Source organism: Maniola jurtina, chromosome 13 (genome assembly GCF_905333055.1).
Source record: "Maniola jurtina chromosome 13, ilManJurt1.1, whole genome shotgun sequence".
NCBI lineage: Eukaryota > Metazoa > Arthropoda > Insecta > Lepidoptera > Nymphalidae > Maniola > Maniola jurtina.
In genome coordinates this window covers 1,270,640-1,282,925 of record NC_060041.1, presented here as the reverse complement: position 1 = coordinate 1,282,925, position 12,286 = coordinate 1,270,640, and the positions used below count along the sequence as shown (strand labels likewise).

The 12,286-nt window shown below is 38.6% G+C and overlaps 2 protein-coding genes across 2 annotated transcripts in view; both read right to left on the bottom strand.

Annotated features, from left to right (window-relative positions):
• The window catches only part of LOC123870665 (protein split ends-like), a 169,279-nt gene that overhangs the window by 145,385 nt on the left and 11,608 nt on the right, over nt 1–12,286 (bottom strand). The window lies entirely within an intron of this gene.
• Nucleotides 6,237–8,453, bottom strand: LOC123870678. Its single transcript, XM_045914045.1, has one exon. It carries the CDS (start codon nt 8,393–8,395, stop codon nt 7,004–7,006), a length of 1,392 nt encoding a protein of 463 aa, XP_045770001.1. The 5' UTR covers nt 8,396–8,453; the 3' UTR covers nt 6,237–7,003.

The following is a 12,286-nucleotide window of genomic DNA, read 5'->3' as shown; positions in this document are numbered from 1 at the left end:
AAGAAAAACATCGTGACTAAACTTGCATGACGGGTTGCTTATTAGTAAGACATCGGCCTTCCCTTGGGGAGGTCTAGGCTTCGATCCAGGGCACGCACCTCTGACTTCTCGTATTTTAAGAGGGCTCTCTCCGTCACTCGTTTCATACAATCGTAGTTCCAATTTCATTTGAATATTAAGCAACCAAAGTCCATGAAATTTTGCAGACATATTCTAGAAACTAATATCTATGTCTGTGGTTTTCCAGATTTCTGTTAAAATATTCGGTTTCAAAGTTACGCGGTCTTAAAAATTTTCATACAAATCTTTGAGCCCCTGTAATTTTAAAACTACATATTTTTAGAAAAATCTAAAACACCATAGACACAGATATTAGTTTCTAGAATATGTCTGCAAAATTTCATGGACTTTGGTTGCTTAATATTCAAATGAAATTGGAACTACGATTGTATGAAACGAGTGACGGAGAGAGCCCTGTTAAGACATCGGCCTTCCCTTGGGGAGGTCTAGGCTTCGATGCAGGGCACGCACCTCGACTTCTCGTATTTTAAGCAATTAAATATCACCATCACTTGCTTCAAGGTGAAGGAAAACATCGTGACCTGCCATACGCGTGTACCTACTGAAGTAACTGAGAAATCTCCAGCTAATCTTCCCTGAAGATGTGAGAAATCTGACGACTGGTGGACTATAAATGCCTGTCTTCTCAATCTGAGAGGAAATTCATGCTTAGGACGCTGGTGATAGCTTGAGAGTTGAGACTTGCAACTGGAAAAGTCTAGAAAACTGTAGTGTAGTAGGTAGTTACACATCGATGGTAGTAGTGTATATTATAATCATAGATATGTATATAATATTTAGGTTTAAAAACCTCCTGGGAATTCCTTGATTTTCCGGAATAAACGTCCGCCCGCGGGATACCTACAACCTATCTTTTTAACCGACTTCCAAAAAAGGAGGAAGTTCTCAATTCGTCGGGGTCTTTTTTTTTTTTTTTTTTTTTTTTTTTTTTTTAATGTATGTTCCCCGATTACTCAAAGACCCCTGGACCGATTTGGAAATTTTTTTTTTGTTTGAAAGGGTATACTATGCAGGTGGTCCCATATAAATTTGGTGAAGATCTGATGAATATCTTCGGAGATGGAGAACAGAACTCCTCAATGGATAGGAGCAAATTGCTCGCGATCACTGTAATAGCTTAGTAAACAGTAGGGTTTTAACTGGGCATAGCATATTACAGTGGGGCCACTAAAAATTGTGAAATAAAAAATTTTCAAAAGAAAAATAAAACCGACTTCAAAAACCAAAAACACTAAAAAGTAGAAAATAATTTTTGTTTAGCTACACATGAAATGTACCTAGGTATGAAGTCGGGCGAGCTTCACTCTTGGATTTCTAATTTTGTTTTAATATGCTCGCTCGACTTCATACCTAGGTACATTACATGTGTAGCTAAACAAAAATTATTTTCTACTTTTTAGTGTTTTTGGTTTTTGAAGTCGGTTTTATTTTTCTTTTGAAATTTTTTTCTATCTATGATGTAAAGGTATGGAAGATATGGAATTATGGATTCAGGCAGTGTGGGCTGTGACCATGATCGAGCGCCACTTGTAACGCACTTGTTATCAATCAATAAAAACAAAACAACGATAACATTGACAGATGACATGGATAAAAGATTTTGATTCGGATTTTTTGGATTTTGTTTTGGGAACAATACGCAACGGGCGAGCACCCGGGCAACGCACGGGTGACGCAAGCCGCTCGCATACAACAATGCAGGCTGCAACACAATAAATAATATTGATGATAATAGCAATAATAGCCGTAATGGCGCGTCGGAGCGGCAACGCCGCGGGGACGCCGGCCGCGCGGAGCGGCAACGTCGCACTTCGCCGATCGATGCGGATGGCTAAATCAATTTGATGTTACGTGCAAAGTGCTTGCTCCAGCTTTTTGTGACATGTTTCACCTCATTTAAATTTCAAGTGCATAGATATAGCTTTGGTTTTACCTGACGTGTGTGCTACTTGCAATTTGTAGGAACACTGCGATTTACTGCGTTACACTTTCAAAAACGTATGTAGCAGGGCTTGAAATCGGACTACATTTCAGCTCCGGAACTCCGGAGTTGGACTTCGGAGTTCTGGAATTTCGAAATTTATTCAAAAAAATCTTAAAAATTAATTTAAACAAAAGTATCTATGTACATAGCTACCTATTTATTCATGTCAATATGACAATATGCACTTATGATATGTCAGGGCTTTGCCACCAGTTTGGAGAGCAGATTCTAATGAGATGTAGGATTAGTTTTAAATCTAACAAATGCGGAAAATCCTTTGTAAAGTAAACATTCAGTCAATTAGCAACAGTCAGCAGTCTGCAGATTAACATTTAATACTGGCCTACAAGGTAAACTGTGACCAAACGCTTCTCATTCTGAGAAGAGATCTAAGGTAAGTAGTGAGCCCGCAATGAGTTGAGCACACGTTGAGCATGATTGTCACTAGAAAAAGAGTAAGGGGAGCAAGAATATGAGTAAGTAGGTAAATAGTTACCTAAGCTTGTAGGTACTAGGTATTGTTTCAGTTTGTGGGAACCCTAGGCACTCTCATAACACCGGAGCGGAAGCGAGAGCTGGACGCTAACGCCCACAACTCCGCAGAAGAAGGCAGGGAAGAAGAAGGAGACATTATGCTCACCTTGTAAACCTGTGCCGGTTCAACGTCAACGTCAGTCGCATACGATACCCGGGATCCTGAGACGCTGGACGCCTCATACTTGACGCGGACGGCACCGCTGGGTTTTTAATCGACTTCGAAAAAAGGTGGAGGTTCTCAATTCGTCGGAATCTTTTTTTTTTAGTGGGTATACTGTAGCATTTGTAAGTGAGTCCCACATACCCGCTTTTGTGCGGGATACGTAACTGTATTTTTAACAGCGGAAAAAAAGGTAAATAGTTACCTACGTATTGCTGTCCATATTTATGTTCTAGAGCTAGTAGTAATATAACCATAATAATTAACAGTTACGTTGTAACGACTTCGCCCGTCAAGCAATTAATTATTATAGCCTATGGTTATTTCATTAATTCGAGTTGAATTAAACGTTTTTGTTTCGCGACAAGCAGAAGTAACGTGTTTCTTGGAACACAGGTGGTTCGGTGAAGTAGGTATTTAGTAGGTTAACATGATGAATAAATAACTACGTAGAGATATTATTGTAGGCACCTAACTGAAATAATAAAACCTGTTTCTCAGCTGTTAGTATTATTATGTTCTACATTTATTTAAGTACAAAGTACAAGACTATGTTTACAACATTCCTGACCAGTCACAAACTTCTTAATATAACTTGAGATCTATAAATTTAGGAATTTTTATGCAGCTTTAACCATTAAATATGCTAAAGGATTAAATTATATGTACAGTTAAGTAATAAATCGTTTAAGTATAGGTTCTAAGGTTAATAAGAAAATAGTTTTTTGGTTCAAAATATACAACATGTAAATCGATTGCATTGCGAAATAATCAATGGATATTTTACATACCCTTAAAACATTAATTTAAAAGACGCTTGAACAGCGCCTGTTTTTAAGAAGTCGCGTAAAAAACCAGCCATGTAGGTACCAGTCTTACACAACCACTGAGGTTGCCAAAGCTTAAAAATAAACATAAAACCCATGATCGGTTAGTCGTTTGGTTATATTAATCTACTTATCTAAAACATCGTGAGGAAACCTGCATGCCTCCATCTCCTCCATAATATTTTTAAATCAAAGGTTAGTGAAATCAACCAAGCCAATCCGCGCTGGGCCAGCGTGTTAGACAAACCAACAAAGGGTCCAATAAAACGCATATAACTCCGAAAAGTTAGAGGTGCGTGCCCAGGATCGAACCCGGGATCCCCTGAATAGAAAACCAGCATCTAAACTACTAAGCCGGCAGGTATACCTACATAGCAATTTTTTTTTTGTTTCAACTGCATTAAAATTTTATTTAGAGGCTGTCCAGCTCAGTTGGAATTGAAAGTTGGCATGTCTGTGGTTGCAGTACCTCGCGGGCGGCCAATTAACTGCAAAATCCAAATTACGGGAACCCGTTTCGCCATATTTAATTGGCTGAGAGCTGGAAACCGTTATAACACACCGCATTTTCGCGAACGAGTAAAAGTAACAGCCCATTATAGTATCCCAGTAAAACAGCCTTCTCGGGCATTCTTTTGGCTGGTTATTTAATGTTTTTCTGCTACAATAAACTTATTTATTCTCATTTCTCACCCATTATCCCCATTATAAAATCTTTTTACGTTATTTCTTGCGTTAGTCAAGTATTATAATCATACGATTGGATGGAAATAACTTTTCATCCCATCTATTCGAAAAGGACGACTTGGTTCGCCTTTAAGTGCACCCAAAGGTGGTGTTTTCTTTAATGAGTAACTAGCTGATGCCCGCGACTTCGTTCGCGTTAATGAAGGTTTTTTAAAAATCCGTGGGAACTCTTTGATTTTCCGGGATAAAAAGTAGCCTATGTGCTAATCCAGGGTATAATCTATCTCCATTCTAAATAGCCCAATCCGTCCAGTAGTTTTTGTGTGAAGGAGTAACAAACATACACAGTACACACACACAAACTTTCGACTTTATAATATTAGTGTGATAGTGTGAAGTATGATAACTGCGCGCAAAAATTAATCGCGGCGCACTTATAAAGATATAAGTGAAAATGAATTTCTTAACGATTCACTCATATTTTTAGAGTTTTAGTTTATTTATACATAATTTGTTTTAAATTAGTTTGTCATGATGGGGCTTGACCTATATCATTATATCTATAAAAATTCTTAAAAAGAGATTTAAAAAAATACCCAGTTAACCGGGTCAAAGGAAAAATTAGAAATTACCGACATTAGAACTTGAACTGATGCATGACGCGGAACGCGGCGTTTCCGTAAACAGAACTATTTCGATAACTTCATTTATCATTATGTATATCTAATCTAGGTATCAAATATTTCAAATTAATTTTCTACTACAATTACAATACAAGTTACAACACATGCCTACGAAAAGAGACGCAATTTGCCCGGCGCTTTAACCCTTTTGGAGTTAGAATTTTTAAGGGTGGTTCCGACATCAATGGGTTTTTAACCCCGAGCCCGACCCAAAAAGTGTTATAAGTTTGACGTGTATCTGTCTGGGGCACCGTACCGCCTAAACGAATGAACCGATTTTGATTTAGTTTTTTGTTTGAAAGGTGGCTTGCTTGGCTTGATCGAGAGAGTTCTTTGCTATAATCCAAGAAAATCTGTTCAGCCGTTTGAAGATTATTAGAGGTTTTTGAGTCTTAGGTTTTTCAATTTTTAATTTTAAGTTATTGACTTATATTTACTATCGATTTTATTAATGTCAGTTTTTACTGTTCAGTGAAAAATAGATTAAAGATAGGTATACCATATACATAGTTAGCGACAGGTTGACATGGCAATCGGGTAAGGAACTCCCCGCACACCCGCACAGCCTCTGCGGTAACCCGAACGGGCGAGCGCGGGTGACGCCGATCGCCATCTCGAGTTGTCGCGGACTATAGGTAGGTAAGGGTAACCTCTACGCAAGGGGAGACTCGTCAGTCGTCACTGGCCTGAGTCATCATTATCAACAGTTATCAACAAGAATATCTTGATAGCCAGCAATGCAAAAATGTATCGCGAATTTGTAACACAGGAACGCGACGTTGCCGCTCTTACACCGGCAAACACCAAAGTTTGCGACGTTGCCGCTCCGCGCGGATAGGTATTGCTTATTTGCGAATGTGATCTTTGCGAAGGCGATGCGGATTGGATAAGTTCACGTAAAGGATAGGTATTAGGTATGTGAGTACTTGAAGTAGGTATTACTTGGCCGAGTAGGTACCTACGTTGAAGAATCGATGGTTCGATTTTTGAATGTGGTAGAGAATTAAAATAGAGCCTTTTAATAGATTAAGAATTGATCTCCGTCAGCGGGGATCGATCTTTAATCTAAGCTTATAATACTGTAGGTTTTTATAGGTACTAGGGTACTAGGGTAGGTTTTAGCCTAAAACCCAAAAATTTTTCTTCTTACCTAAGGACTAGTTCCAATGGAGTAAAATAATTACTACCATATTATTATTTAAAGTTTATTTTTATTGAGTGTTACAATAAAACTTATACTAAATAAATATATATTTATTTAAGAAAAAGCACAGTTTACAAAAGTTTAGGTGTACCTACTTAATATTGAACTCGTACCTAACTCGAGTTTTTCCATAGACTAGGTACACCGCATCAGTGCCGTCGACATTAGGGTCTACAGTCTACACGTAACGCATGGGTAGATTGTCAGATGCCCCGTAATTTACTGGTTACCCCGTATTTCAGGGTATGATAATAAAGAAGAAAATACGGGGTAAATAAAGCTTGCGTATTTTTTACAAATTCAACCGGAGATGGCTGCCGAAACCAAACCCTGACGTTTTGTTATTTTCGTTGTACGGCAATGCGTGGCCGTGGACCAATAGTCCAATGCCCGCGTAGCCGAAACGACGAATTAGGTACAAGTTTAACATAATTTAAAGTTAAAATGCAAGGATTTTTATACAATTGCTTCACAAAATAAAGAACTTGTAAAAGATGTTTTTTCAAAGATTAAGTATGTACACATTTAAAAAAAAATCTGTGTAAAACACTGTCTTCCGTTAAAAAACTCTAAAACCCGTATTTTTGATGTTGGTAGCCCGCAAATCAAGAAGTGGCAGGTGGTAACCCTAAGAGAATAATAATATTATAATCTAGTTGAATCTAGTCTACTCAAAAACTGGCTAAGTGTGACAATGACTAATTAGTAATTATTACTATTATAAGCACTTACTTAAAAACTAAACATTTCTAAATGTAGGTTATTTTAAAACTAACGCTAAACTAACGAAAACGCTGCCTATCATTGAAATACAGGCAATCTATTTGAAGTAATATTTGATTAATCACAATCAACAAACTCTAATGAACTTATACTAATATCGCTACAAACACTTAGAGAATCTTCGTCGCTGGTTTCTCCGCCTCCCGTGTTAAAATCTTCCATTTCATTTTCCATCAACATATCTTTTTCCCAGTAATCGTTCTCCAGCACCTGGACATGTTTTTCGAAATTTTGCCAGTATTCTTCCGAGACTGTCGAAATGGCATTCACTGTGAGCTCCTCGAGTTGTGTCGAACTGAAATCGCTCTTCAATTCGTGTTCTCTTACGAAGCGTTTGATGTCGCCCCAGGCGAATTCTACGGGGTTTAAATCACACATATATGGAGGCAGTCTAACTATTTCATGACCGTGCCCTTTAATTATAGTGTCGATGTTGTAAAGGATTTCAACGGGTTTGGGTAATTGCTCTATGAGATTATATAAATCGGGTTTTCTCATTGTTCTATCGAAGTAAACGTTTTTGTCTAGCAACCAATTTATCATAGCATATTTGGGCGAACTTTTCGTGGGAGGTTTGTTTAACTGGACGCTGTGGTAGGGCGCGTTGTCCATCACCACGACACTGCGTTCTGGAAGAGAAGGCAAAAGCTTCTCCACTACCCATTTTTCAAAATTCTCACCGTTCATTTGTCCGTGAAAGTCGCCAGTAGTAGTACCCGGATTGAAAATCAAAGACGCCCCAGGCAAAAACCCGTCCCTGCCCGCCGCGTTTACCACTATGAGTGCGTTTCCCGAACTGGTATCCTTTACGATTCCTTTCGTTCCACTCATTTGCCAACACTTTTTGAACGTTAAATTATTGTCCACCCACCTTTCGTCTACATAAAAAATATTTCTGTTGTTTTCTCGGAATTCTCTAATTTTCTTCAAGTAGTGATAACGTTTGAAAACTATATCCGGCTTTTCAATCAAAACAGATCGCTTGTTATGACGTCGACGCCACCTGTAGCCCAGTTTTTTCAACACCCGCTGTAACGTACGAACACCCCAAGGAAAAGGTATTCTCATACGCAACTCGACCAGTAGCTTGTTACATGTCGGTACGATCTTCTTCTGTAAATAAAATTCAGTGATGGTGTTATGAATCACTGCGCGATCGAAATCATCCACACACAACTTTATGCCGGTCTTCTTCCGTCTTTTGGGTGATTTTAATTTCTCTTCTGGCGGTATTGATCTGGATTCGGATTTTATTCTGGACATGGTCCTCTTCGATATGCCAGTGTAAAACACGGCCCGGTCTAGTGCTTGATTCACAGGATACTGATAAAAATTATTTTTCCGTTCCATTTCACAGTTTTCTAACACTTTTCTGGCTAGTTCACGTGTTTGGGAATGGATTATCGGTTTAGTAACTTTCGCACGAGACGTAGAGGCAGCCGGATTCATTGTTATCAATTACGCAAAACTACAAGCAACAACGAGATTGACAAACGCGCTCGACGCGGACTCGTACCCCACTGAGGCGTTCGCGACAGTTCCACGTGGCAAGCGGGGTGGGGAAGCCCCGCACACCCCCCGCGCCGGCCCGGTGCGGGATAGCACGAGCGCTGGGCGGGGCGTCCCTCCCTCACGGCTCACCTCACACCCCGGTGCCTCAATTGCCATATCGACCTGTCGCGTACGGCGAACTGTACCTACCTACCTTACTTCAGTATTCGTAAAGTCTACCTACATAAGCTCGATTTTGATGTAGGCCCTCCTTGGATTGATTAAGAGAAACTCTCACAAGACTTAGTCCAGAGTCCAGCGAATTGAATTTGCAGATTACAATTTCCCTAGGTATATGTGGGAAACGAACCCCAAACTCTTCCCGAGCTGGTCTAAAAGGTACTACGCGCCACTGCGCCAAAGGGGGTCAAGAGAACCCAGCCGATCGAATATACCTACCTAGTACCTACTCCCGATTAGTGTCGGCATTTGCGGGAATCGAACCTCGGAATTTTGTCTACAAGGCTGTACGCAGCATTGCGCCAGAGGGCTCGTCAGAAACCAGCTGATTGAATGTACACGCGACGTTGCCGCTCCGCACTCAAATACCTACTCCCGATTACTACCGAGTACCGATTACCGGCTTGTTTGCGGGAATCGAACCCTGACTCTTCTCTTGCCTTGTAGGCCTTCAAAGTCAACTACAAAACTAGACTTCAGACCAGCCAATATAGAAAATACTTATAAATGATTAGGTAGGTACACAAAGCAAAACAAATCGGTAAGCAGGCAACACAACGAAGCATTATGTGTGTGCATAACTCGTTTACTTATTATTTTACACCTATCTCTCTTTAATGAATTGTCGGTCTCTTTTCACCATACCTACTTGCAATAATTACAAATTACATATTTCGCTGATTTCCCCACAGCAGGCACTAGGTAGTATTGCCGCTTACCCACGCTGATAGAATCCGATCGTCGAAGCACAATTATGTCAGAGTAAAATGGCCTTAAACCACCTTGAGATAACGTCTAAAATTCACGACTTTAATTAGCAGTTTTCACTTGCAGTGCTGGCTGTAGATATGTGGACGAATTTAAGCTTTAAAACAAGACAGTTAAGGTCTATTCATCACTGAAATGTTTCGAACCCACAAAACGATAAATTTTGCGGTGTAGGTATACCTATAGATTACAGAATGGCAATATCAAGTTGATGTCCCATTTTTTAAATCTACCCTACCTATTTTATAAATTATTGTCAAATAGAACTTGAGCACGCGGATTAATAGATCCTAGTAGTGAATTCATTTATGGTGTATTGTGTTATTTTTCACACTGAATAACTACTGAACTTCTCACCACCATGGAACATTTATTTATCTTTGTTTAAAAAGCAGAGATTGTTATTTGAGCGGAATATTTCGATAACCGAAATCGGTGATATCGGTAAGTAAACAAATATAACCTACTCGTATTGAAATTATGTTTATGGTTTTACTTATGTGCATTTAGTATTTTCTAAATGTTAGCGTAATGTTTTTAGTCCATTTAATACTTTTAATCAGACGCATTATAATATAACAATGTAACCAATATACTAAATACTAGTTGATGCCCGCGACTTCATTCCCGTGTATATAGGTTATTAAAAATCCCGTGGAACTCATTAATTTTCCGGGATAAAAAGTAACCTATGTATTAATCCAGGATATAATCATTTACAGATGAATACCGTGCGCTTGTGGGTCTGTCACTACGGAGAAACGGGGCATGTAGACAATTGTTGACCTGGGCCCAAACCATCAGCTTATAAGATGGAGTCACATCACCACCAAGAAATCGTTGCAATGCATAGCGTGGATTCCTTTTTAAAAATTTGGTTGACAGCGACCAAGCACAATGTAGTTCTACAAACTGTGCGGAAGCATTTGCGTGCGGCCGGAATACATTATGAAGAAAATATTACGAATGGTTTGCACCAGGACCATAGACTTTCATTTTGCAATGAAATATATAAACTTTGACAGATGTAATTACGTTGTTATTTTTAATAATGAAAAATCTTTTGAGTCGGACAAGGATGGACGTAAAATACTATAATAATAGAACAACAGGTAAACGATATATTATACTTTGAATAAAGTGGTAACTTCAACCTGGGAGTCTCTGTGGGGCAGCATAGACTTGCTGGAATATGGTTACTAACATGACGAGTCGATTACAAAAAGTAATAGCTTACGAGGGTGGCCTACCTTTATACATTATTAAATAAAGTATAGGTAATTAATTTAATTCTATTTGTGAGTGATATTATTGTTATTGCAGTTAGAAGTTATAATTGATTTTGATTTCTAACTAAGTAATTAACATGTTGATTCATCTCACAAACCTAAAAGTAACCCAAAACGTAAATAAAACATTACGTTCATACTTGACCGACTTTTAGCATACTTCACATCGATATTGGTTTTAAATTACTATAGGAGTAATAGGAGTAGATAAAGTATGTCAATTTTTTTTCCTCTTTTGTATACCTTCTGTTAACTTGATGTGTTAATTTTTTGACAAGCGTCTTATTTATTTCTTGCTTATTATAATAATTTATGAACTGCACAAAAGACAAATAAATAACTTCTAAAATAGAAAAGTGTTATTATTTTTGTTTTTTCTTGCTTATAATTATATTGTTTGAAAGTATGATAATTTTGACTGTATAAAGAAGACAAAATAAATAATTGCAAAAATAAAAAAGCAATCCCCCACTAGGATTAGAACTCACGCCATATTTAAGAACTTCAACACTATTACCACTCGGCCATCAGAACTATGTTGACGAATGTGAAATTTGCAACCCTATACGACTGGTAAGGTTATCTAGAAGTGTGAGTGAGTGTAGTAAGTGTGAGTGTATCTATTATCGGATAGCATCGGGTCGTATCTTTGTGTGTTATACATACGCGCGCATTAGTATGCTCTGCCAAGCGAATTATTTTTCCGAGTGTACCATATATTACCAGAGAATTTTTAAGAATTAAGAATCGAACCCCGGACTCTTGTTTACAAAGTAATATACTTAGTAGCATACCACTGTACTAGAGGAAGCCGACTCAACACATTTCATGACAGGGAACAAAACGTCGAGGATTCGACGTCACTGGCAGCTGGCGTCAAATGTTACTTACTACATTTGACGCAGGTTCATATCTATGGACGCAGGTGACCCTAAAGTAGCCCTATTTTTCTATGATTTAAGTCTCCGGGCCATGATAGTTACCCCCCCCCCCGATCTCCCAAAAAGCTAACTTAATTTATAACTCTTCTAATTACTGCTCATAAATCGAATCCCAGATTGTTGTTGCAAGGCAGTAAGTGCGCACCACTGCACTAGGGGAGGTCGCTTCTCACAGACTCAGCTGATCGAAGTCCGCGGGATAGAGCGGCGTTGCCAGCCCGCGCGCGCGCGCCACGCGGCGGCGTTGCCGCTCCGCACTCAAATACTCTCCACTTGTTTGCGAACGCGATGTGAATTGGTTAACTTTTCTGAAAGGACCTTTAAGTATACCTACACTTTATAGTGGTGTGGAACTGTGAAGTTTTGAGATAACTTTATAGCCTCATATCTTTTTGGAATGATCTAGGTTTTGAAAAATAAGATAAGTAAGTACCTACCTACCTAGGTAGGTATCTAAGGCATAACGGTCAGTCAGCTTTTCCTTTTATGTATAGGTACAGATTTTTTATAACTGTTATTATGTGAGTAATTATTATGTTATAATAGCCATTAGCCAATAGCTTATTTTTATATAGTTTAAAATGTAAAATTATAATAATTGTACCGCTGTT